The sequence below is a fragment of the Populus alba genome, chromosome 3 (assembly GCF_005239225.2).
Source record: "Populus alba chromosome 3, ASM523922v2, whole genome shotgun sequence".
In the NCBI taxonomy this organism is placed as follows: domain Eukaryota; kingdom Viridiplantae; phylum Streptophyta; class Magnoliopsida; order Malpighiales; family Salicaceae; genus Populus; species Populus alba.
The window spans coordinates 19,822,655-19,832,815 of record NC_133286.1 but is presented as its reverse complement, the minus strand read 5'-3'; the positions used below and the strand labels follow the sequence as shown (position 1 = coordinate 19,832,815).

The 10,161-nt window shown below is 37.3% G+C and overlaps 1 protein-coding gene across 1 annotated transcript; it reads left to right on the top strand.

Moving 5' to 3' along the window:
- Positions 1–3,253: 3,253 nt before the first annotated feature.
- On the top strand, positions 3,254–7,418 carry LOC118054574 (putative cyclic nucleotide-gated ion channel 7). The gene is made up of 7 exons (XM_035066212.2): positions 3,254–3,465; positions 3,615–4,197; positions 4,342–4,557; positions 4,936–5,243; positions 5,821–5,932; positions 6,183–6,419; positions 6,516–7,418. The coding sequence occupies exons 1-7, from the start codon at positions 3,407–3,409 to the stop codon at positions 7,218–7,220; spliced, it is 2,220 nt and encodes a 739-aa protein (XP_034922103.1). The 5' UTR covers positions 3,254–3,406; the 3' UTR covers positions 7,221–7,418.
- Positions 7,419–10,161: the final 2,743 nt, after the last annotated feature.

Below are 10,161 nucleotides of genomic sequence, written 5' to 3'. Positions count from 1 at the left end.
TAAATCATTGCTTAGTTTGGTTAATTTTTTTAATGTAAAAATATATTCGAGGGTTGTTAAACATATTTTCTAGTAAAAAAAACATTTAGTCATGAACTCAAAATATAATAAATATTGGATAATATCCATTCAAGATAACATGTTAAATATAAATCTTGATTTGTGATAACCTTATAAAAAAAATTAAAATAAATTATTATGAATAAAGTTCTTAATTAACGTCAACCAGACATCATCATACGTTAACAGGTTGTTAATCATTAACTTATTTTGTCCAGGACAAGGAAGAAACGGTGCTACCAAATTTAGAATAATTGGCATCAATTTTTTCTGTTTGAAGAATCACATTTTTTAATCTTAAAAGTCAGAGTTGAATTAATTATTAACTGATTATAGTTAATTAAGAAATATATTTGATCATTAATCAAATCTATTACAAATAAGAATGTCCATCGTGCAGCTAGCATGGGGTCATTTTGGCTAGCTGGATCAACCCGGTATAGACTCCGGCGGACCTGCTGGTCAATACAGTTTTCACGGCTGAGAAAAACATGTTTGTTGCTTAGAAGAAGGGATGTTAACACCTCGAGGATAAGATCACTTCTAAATTGACGAGACCAATTTTGATGTTCTTGTGGTGCTAATTTAAAGTCACGAGCAATCATCAACCAGAATAAAACAAAATGATTGATCACAAAATAAAGCATCACACATGCACATTCATATATATATATATATATATATATATATATATATATATATATATATATATATATATATATCAAGCAATATTAAAACACAAATGGCCGATTGGAGTGTGTTACTTTTGACTAAAATGTGCTTTACTATAAAGAAAAACTATTTGTGCTTTATTTACTTTTTTTTTTTAAGAGTTAAATAATAAAAGGTTTTTTAGTGGATAATAATTGTTTTTTAAAGTATTTTTACTTATAAATATATTAAAATAATATATTTTTTTAAAAAATATTTTTAATATCAGAATATCAAACAATATAAAAATATTCAAATTAAAGTAAAAAAAAAATAAAAAAAAATAAATTATTTTTAAAATATAAAAATAAAGGGTTTAAAGTGGTCATTGTCTAATCAACATTATTTTATTTGCCATTGCTCAACTTTTGGAGACAATTTTTTCTTTTGGATTAATTTTAAAATTTGTGGTTCTACTTTATGTCTTCGTCATGCTATCTTTTACAGGACTTGGACCTATGACTTTTACTTAATCCTCAACAACTAATTAATTACTTAGGGAAGAAGAGTAGGATTCAATGAAAAAAGATTCAGCTCATCGCCTGAATAATTTACTAATTAAAGTTTTTTACTTAATCAAGAAACTAATCCACATCTTAATTACTCTTGCTAAGCATGACATAAATTACATCAATATCGTTTGGGCTGCTGATTTCTCCCAAGCAAGCCCAAGCGATCTTCTTACAGAACCCTACTCTTCGTGCTCTTTCATCAATGGCTGCTGTGTGCCATCCACATAGCTACTCTCTCTTTCTCTCAACCACATCAGTTTTTGTTGGTTGAGACACTGAATCGTCGTCGTTTATCATTTTTGTAATGAGAATGGAAGAACTAGAATGATATTTTAAAATCAATACTGTTTACAATAACAACGAGAAATAATTTTAAATTCTTAATACCTTGTTTTTGAAATAAAAAAATTAATAATTTCATCACTAATAAAAATAATAAAGCCGATTACTACTCGCTTAGTGATACATTATCAAGCTCTCTTGAGCTTTTCTCTTTTATCTGGACCTCAGAAACTAGGATTCATGTATAAAAAAAATATGTTTTTATGTTTTAAAAATGTTTTTGAAAAAAATTAAAATTTAATTTTTTTATTTGTTTTAAATTAATATTTTTTGGTATTTTTAGATCATTTTAATATGCTAATATCAAAAATAATTTTTTTAAAATAAAAGAATATTATTTTTATACATAAATGAAAAACATTTTAAAAAACAACTGTAACCACACTCTCAAATAAACTCTTGTCCGATGAAATAAACTAAACTATAATTGAGTTAACATCACTAAACTATATAAAGTCTGATGAAATAAACTTTGATGAATTAATTTTTTTTATTAAAATAACATTATTTTAATCAAATAGTTAACTTAACCGAATAAATATTATTTTGATCTAAACCCCAGAACAGGGCAGGGGAGATGAGTTCCTTAAAAGAACTGGGCTTATTGTATTATTGGGCTCAGATGGGCCTGCGCTTATAATTTATCGGGTTCACAAGTATGATTTCCCCTTCCTCTCGAATGATGAACTGCCATGACAGTAGCCATTTTCCCTTACTCTTCCTTTCGAATTAACGATGAGAATGGCGTTTAATTTTTTATATAAATTATTTTTTTTAGAGAAAAACAATGTCGCTTTAGAGATCCAAATTTCTCCATAAGCTAATAATATTTTTGTTATGCATCCAGAGTAAATTCGATACACGTCATGTTGGTCAGTTGAGTGATTCGGCTTGATATCACCTTAATATATTCAGAATCTTTTTGTGTAACCGTTATACCTGTCTAGCTTGAATATTGCAAAAATAATAATAATAATAAAAACCCCTCTATATTCACCTTTTTTGTGCTCTATTTCTTTCCATACCTCTCAATCTCTTCCGATTTTTTTTGTTCAAAATTTCTCCATGGCTCATTAATTGTGTTGTTGAAGCTAAAAGGATTGCCTCCGTAAGTCCGTTCAATCTATCCCTTGTAAAATCTTGCACTTTCATGAAATGCAGCCGAGTTTAAATTTCTCCTCAATCTTTTGTGAATCATTTGTACGCATCTGGGAATCAGATATGCATTTTTCTGTCACGAGATTTCTCTGTTTCTAATAGAACCCGTTAATGCATAATTAAGCGAGAGAAAATTAAGGGGTATTTTATAAGATTTGGAAGGATGTGTAGGTTTTCTATGTCAACATTATCAATGCCAATGCCATCATGAGATCAATCAGAGAGGAATGATTCAAGGAGAGGGAAGGATAGAAAACCTATAATAATTACCTTCTTGTTGATTTCTTCCATCAGTTTTTGTACCATCCCACCACCATAGAAAATTGATACCTTTTCCTCGTGATGATGCATATACACTATACAGTTTGGTATTTTGCTGCGTTTATCGGTGCACACTTTTCCTATTGAAAGAGACATTGCTGCTTCTTTCTTTTTTTTTTTTTCTATTTTTTTTTTTCCATTGAATGTTGATTATTTCCCATGTCCAAGAATCTCCAATCCATGGTAGTAGTATCTTGAACGTTTTTGTTTTGGCTGTGCAGGAGTTTCTATTGAGTGATGTTATTAGATCATGGTAGCTAGTAACTTGCCCTGAAAGGTATCTATGATCCCCATTCTGCAAAATGTTCGATTGTAACTACAAGTCACAATATATTGGTGGCCAGAAGGAGAAATTTGTAAGGTACATTAGATCCCCTTGTGTTCATCTTTATTATTGTTGCCTTCTCTTACTGGTCTTGAGTGTTTTGTAGTAAATAGCAACAACCTATCTGTGTTTTTTTTTAATGAATTGTATCTAACTCAATGCTGGCTTGTTTTCGGAACTCGTAGGTTGGATGATTTTGATACATTATCAGTGACTTCTAATAGGAAAGGAATGAAGAAATTGAGATTTGATATAGACGGTTTTAACGTAGCTGGCCATGGAAAGAAAAATGCTTCAAAATCCCTTAGGTATGGGGTGAAGAGAGGATCAGAAGGAATGTTAACAATTGGACGATCACTTAGAACAGGAGTCACTCGTGCAGTGTTTCCAGAGGACCTTAAGGTGTCTGAGAAGATGATTTTTGATCCTCAAGACAAATCTCTTCTGTTATGGAATAGGCTTTTGATCATATCATGCATTTTATCAGTATCTGTTGATCCTTTGTTCTTTTATCTTCCTGTCTTCAACTATCGGATGGCCTGTCTGGGTATGGATACAAATTTAGCAGCAACAATTACAACTATGAGGACACTACTTGATGTTTTCTATCTGATTCGCATGGCTCTTCAGTTTCGAATAGCCTATGTTGCACCATCATCAAGGGTTTTCGGACGAGGTGAACTTGTGATTGATCCTGCACAGATAGCCACCAGATATTTAAGCCGTTATTTTATTGTTGATTTTCTCTCTGTGCTACCTCTGCCTCAGGTTTGAGAATTACTTCTCTTCTTTCTGGCATTGTTGCATTCTTAAATTTAACCTATATCGTCCCCCCCCCCCCCCTGTTTGTATGATTCAATGTCATTGATTCTATACGGTATCTCTACATACTAAAATTATCTTCTTCTGCAGATAGTGGTATGGAAATATATTAACAATAAAAGGAAGGGCTCGGAGGTGTTAGCTACTAAGCAGGCATTGCTAATTATTGTTTTTCTTCAATACATCCCAAGGTTTGCACGCTTTTTGCCTTTGGGGTCAGACCTGAAAAAGACTGCTGGTTCCTTCGCTGAGAGTGCTTTTGCTGGTGCTGCATACTATCTGCTTTGGTACATGCTTGCCAGTCATGTGAGTAATTGCTGTTATGCAGCTAGGTTTCAGTAGTTCTGTTTGGTCTTCGGATATTTGGATAGGAGTAGCAACATTGTTTTTTACACCAACATTTGTAAAAGTTCTAAGGAAATGAAGAAGATAATCACCCCAACAAAGTTGGGTTAGTTTCTGTGGACGTGATGTTCTTAACTTGAATAAATGTAATGCGAGGGAAATGGCTCCAAATCCTAAATGTTTCACAATGGATTTATGAACTTTAAACATGATTGTCTACTGATTCTAGAACCAAGTTTCTTAGTTTTCTCTTAAAACAAATATTACTAAAATAGATTAAAGATGCCTGTGGAGCAACTGATCAAATGTATCTGACCAGACTCAGGTCCTACTTTACAGATAGCAGGTGCTTTCTGGTATTTACTAGCCATTGAACGTAAAGATACATGCTGGAGAGAAGCTTGCATTCTAAGTGGGAAATGTAACATAGACTTCTTGTATTGTGGCAACAAAGCACTACCAGGTTTCCACGGTTGGCGAAGGATAAGTGATGAGGTTCTTGGAAACAAATGTTCTGTCAGCAAAGATGACAATCCACGATTTAATTATGGAATCTATTTCCAGGCTATGTCATCAGACATTGTGTCATCCAGGAGCTTTGTCTCCAAATTCTTTTACTGTTTATGGTGGGGCCTGCAAAATTTGAGGTATCTTGTGTAACTGATCTTTATGTTCATAATACATGAGGAGATATTAGCACATCTCTTTGTTGCATTTTCAACAAAATTCGAGGTATCATGATTCTGCAACAAGCTTTCCTGTTCAATTCGTCAAAATTTGAGTCTAGTCCACTGAGCTATATGCGCACAAGAATAAAAAAACATAATAAGTTACAACAATGATTTGCTGTTTTTTTTTTTTTTTTTTTCCAGCCTATATCAGAGTTGTAAGAACATGGATTTCAAAATCTATAGTTTATAGAAACTTCTCAGTCCAGTAGTAATAGTCAATGTTGGAGAGCATTTTGATTTTTTATTTATCAACTACTTATCCTTCTGAGCTATGATCAAGTATTCTAAGAAAACTATAAACTTTTCTGAGCACATAAATTTAGTCCATATGTTCAGGATTTGTTATGAAGATTCTTTGGTTTGAACAATCATTTACTTCCCAACTGTTGTCTGTGCATTCATCTTTAAAATTGATGTTGAAATTTGAATTCAGAAATTATTTGTTATTGGAATTTTATTTACTTGGAGCATTTGGTGTTTTTACCTCATACAGTACACTTGGTCAGGGCCTACTAACAAGCACCTATCCTTTGGAAGTTATCTTTTCTATACTATTAGCTATTGCTGGGCTTATCCTCTTCGCACTTCTGATTGGAAATATGCAGGTATGTTAAAATTTCCACTTCTATGAATGCTCGTGAATGTTTGTTTGTTTCAGATGCCTCCAATTTTTTTTTTTTAATCAATGCTGAGCCTACTCATGTCATTGAATTCGTGTTATAACCTTATTGTGGACTGTGATTTTAGCTGATCTAACCAGTGTAATTGATATTGATCCACTTTAGAATTCATCAAACAGAAGAAACAGCATTGAATAATGGTGCTAATATTTGAGCTCTCTTGTGGTTGCAACAGACCTACCTTCAGTCTCTTTCTGTTCGTTTAGAGGAGATGAGGATTAAAAGGCGTGATTCTGAGCAGTGGATGCATCATCGCTTGCTTCCGCAGGATCTTAGAGAGCGAGTTAGGCGCTATGATCAGTACAAATGGTTGGAAACTCGTGGAGTGGATGAAGAGACTTTGGTCCAAAGTCTACCAAAAGATCTTAAAAGGGATATCAAGAGGCATCTCTGTCTGAATTTGGTCAGAAGAGTAAGTATGGTTTTATTCTTTAGTGTTATCTTTGATGCTCCTTTGGTTTGCTTTTTTCCAATATTTTTTGTGTCTTTGAACATGGTGGTTATGCAGGTCCCTCTATTTGCCAACATGGATGAAACATTGTTGGATGCCATCTGCGAGAGACTGAAGCCAAGTTTGTACACAGAAGAGACTTACATAGTCCGTGAAGGGGATCCAGTTGACGAGATGCTTTTCATCATTCGCGGACGCCTGGAGAGTGTAACTACAGATGGTGGAAGGAGTGGATTTTTCAACAGAGGTGTACTGAAAGAAGGGGACTTTTGTGGTGAGGAGCTTCTGACTTGGGCACTGGATCCTAAATCTCTTGGTAATTTGCCATTATCAACTAGGACAGTGAGGGCATTGACTGAGGTAGAGGCTTTTGCCTTAGAAGCTGAAGAGCTGAAGTTTGTTGCATCTCAATTTAGGCGTCTTCATAGCAGGCAGTTGCAACACACCTTCCGTTTCTACTCTCAGCAATGGAGGACTTGGGCTTCCTGCTTTATCCAAGCTGCTTGGCGCCGGTATTCCAGGAGGAGAGCAGCAGAACTTCATCGCCTAGAAGAGGAGGAGGAAGAGGTAGATTACGACGAGGAAGATGGTGATGAAAGGGCATTAGTTGAGGAAAATGATGGCTTTGCTAGACTAGGTGCAACAATCCTTGCTTCACGCTTTGCTGCCAATGCTCTTCGTGGACACAGGCTTCGCAGCTTGAATTCCAGAGCCTTGAAGAAGCTGCGGAGGCCTCCAGAACCTGACTTCAGTGAGGAGTAATAAAGTGGAAGCAGGGATGGTTTTATCTATCTGGATATTCTTATACATATTTATCATTGGAAAGTAGAGAGTAGTATCATTTCAACCTATTCAACCAAATTATGTTATATTCTGTATTGTTAGCAGCAGCGCCTTACAAATTAGCTGTGGTGTACCTTAAATAAGGTTAATGAAACATCACTTTGGGTATATTAACATGTCAAGTCCGTTGTCTTACATCTATAAGCAAACCACTCATAGTTTGTCTTAAATTTGTCCATCTCATTAGAGGCTGGTGTAAGATTTGACACCGTGCATGCAGATTGACTGTCGACTCTCTACAAGAATTTGAACAAAATTTCAACCAAGAAAGAATGAAAATCCTTGAACAAGTTCAAGAACTTGTATTTGTTGGGCGCGGAATCCGGGGACCGGTGATGTACTGATCTTTGCTCAACAGAGGGGAAGCACACTGAGACACAATATTTTACGTGGTTCGGCAAAACCGCCTACATCCACGGGAGAGAGTCCATTTTATTAGAGTAGAGAAAGAATACAATAAATACATGGAGGAGGATCTAATCACTCAACTCCCATCTCTCTTGCTGCCTTGCAGCTGCTGCAATGGCTGCTGCCATTGCAGCTCCTCTTTCTCTCTTCACTCTTGCACACACTCACGTTTGCTCTCACTCTCTCACTCTTGCTCTCAAATATAAGCCTCCTTTATAGGCATTCTCCAGCACATGTAGGGGACAAGACTCCCTTAAAACATGCCACCATTAGTGGCACTAATGATTCCGCCACTTGCTTGGTGGTGGTGGCCACTTTGTTTGGTGGTGGGGTAGTCCCACTAATGACAATACCTAACAATCACCCCCTTTGCCATTTATGTGGGCAATTGTCCTCTTGCTTCATCAGCACAAGCTTGCATTCTGCAGCTTTTCCAAGCTTACCATTCCGAGAGCGTCCGTGGCCAAGTTTACAGGTACTCGCCAAACCTTTCAATCACCAGAGTTACCAAAGCACACCCTTGCTTACACCAAAGGATCACTTCAACCAGATGGTCTCACACATCACATCTGAAGAGTGTTAACGCTTGTCTCTAGGAACATTCCCCTTCGAGCGTATCAACCATGCTCGGTCCGGAATGATTTATCAAGCCTTACAACACCCCCTCAAACAGATATTCCAAGTGCGACAATCATTATCTGAGTATCTCAATATGATCATAAGCCCACCACTCTTCCAAGAGTCTACTCATCCAGGAGTTGCGCCTGCCCTCTGTTCCACCATAGGAACCACGCCTTACTTCTCCATGAGTCTTTCGCTCTTAGTCGTAAGAGTCCAGGTAGCTCTCCACCTTTAACCATGGGGACAGCCTATTAAAGGTTGATCCATATTTGTCTTCATACTCTGAGTATTACAATGCCATCTCCGAGCTCACCACCTTGACAAGAGTCAACTCGTTCCCGGAACCTGCGCATGCCCTCTGCTCCTTCATAGCAGCCGCGTCTTAATGCTCCACAAGTTATCCAGTTATTGTCCAAGACAAATGTCTTCTAGCTCATTGATCTTTAGCATGGGGGCAATATCCATGAAAGTCAATCCTGCATTTGTCTTCATACTCATCATAGCCACTTCATTTGGCTATCCATCTGTCCACTCATATCTAGCCATCACATTGGCTCTGGGGCGTTCTGAACTGGGCTCATATTGTGGCCCTCACACCTTCTCATGAGGTGTCTCCGCTCGTCGTCATGCGGCGGTTTGAACTGGGCTCACATCGTGGCCCACACCTTCCATCTGAGGTGTCTACGCCCGTTGTCTTGGGCGACCTGATCTTGGGCTCATTTCATAGCCCTCACACCTTCTCTCTAAGGTGTCTCCGCCCGCTGTCATGGGGCGGTCTCATCCTTCTTCATTGGGGATGACTCCAGTAGCTCCAAGATTCTCTACCACCATGTGGACTTGGGAGAGATTACTACCACTGATTACATAGAAAGAGAAAGTTGCGGCATACTCCTCGCAATCCTCCACCTCGATTTCTATGTTTGAAGCTTCTACGCCTTTCTGCTTGACAGCTCCACCTACACCACTCTCTTTGGTGTCTTCGCCTTTTATCATAGGCGGTCGCCTTTTATCACAGGCGTTTGCACCCCCTTAATTAGGTGCCTCTGCAACAGCTCTCTTTCCATCCTTGCATGCATTGGAAAGGTCTTCGCCTGTTGTCTTCATCAAGAGCATAAAAGACTTCCTGTTGTACAAACTTTAATAGTCTCTGCTCTGAGACTCATCTGGAAACACTTCTTCTCCTTGCACCTGTTGTCTCATTACAGTACCTCGTTAGGATCCTTCGGGTACTCCTGCACAATCTCCGTGTGCCCTCGTGCAATATCTGTTCTCCAGATTTGTCTCCCTATTCCTTGCTTATGTTTGACAGCAGCTCATCCCGTCACAACACCTGTCCAAGTCAAAATAGGGTGCCAATCTTCATTCTTTGCTGTATTTCTCTTCCATTATCAGGGTCTTCATCAATTTTCCCCTCAAGAAATCACAGTCACCGAATCTAACTTCTTTGGAGAAATCACCACTCCATCAGATCCTTGATCATGTGGAACCCAACTGTTCCCCTTGTGCCGTCATCTTGCTAGTCTTCAATAGTTTCATAACAAACTGTCACATATACGAAAATAGTACCGTATGGATAATCCTTCCACTAAGCAAGTTCCCAGGAAAGATTGGAGGGGTCACAACGGTCCCGCTTAAAACCCAATTTCCTAGACAGAACTTCTTAGGCTATATCTATCCATCGTACTGTCTCTCCGTATATACAACCATTTGCTAGCTTTGTTGCGGCTTTCCTTTACAAGTGATCTGGACTATACAGGTTTAATACATGATTTCTCAACATCTAGCGAGACTACTAGTGCTTAGATTCGTCAAGATTGGTTTTCGTCAATTT

What these genes read in the sequence shown, in the direction of transcription:
- LOC118054574 (XM_035066212.2), top strand. Translation starts at nt 3,407, where the DNA reads ATGTTCGATTGTAACTACAAGTCACAATATATTGGTGGCCAGAAGGAG. An exon ending in TTCTGATTGGAAATATGCAG is followed by an intron (nt 5,933 to 6,182) that starts GTATGTTAAAAT and finishes TGGTTGCAACAG; the next exon opens with ACCTACCTTCAGTCTCTTTC. An exon ending in GTCTGAATTTGGTCAGAAGA is followed by an intron (nt 6,420 to 6,515) that starts GTAAGTATGGTT and finishes GTGGTTATGCAG; the next exon opens with GTCCCTCTATTTGCCAACAT.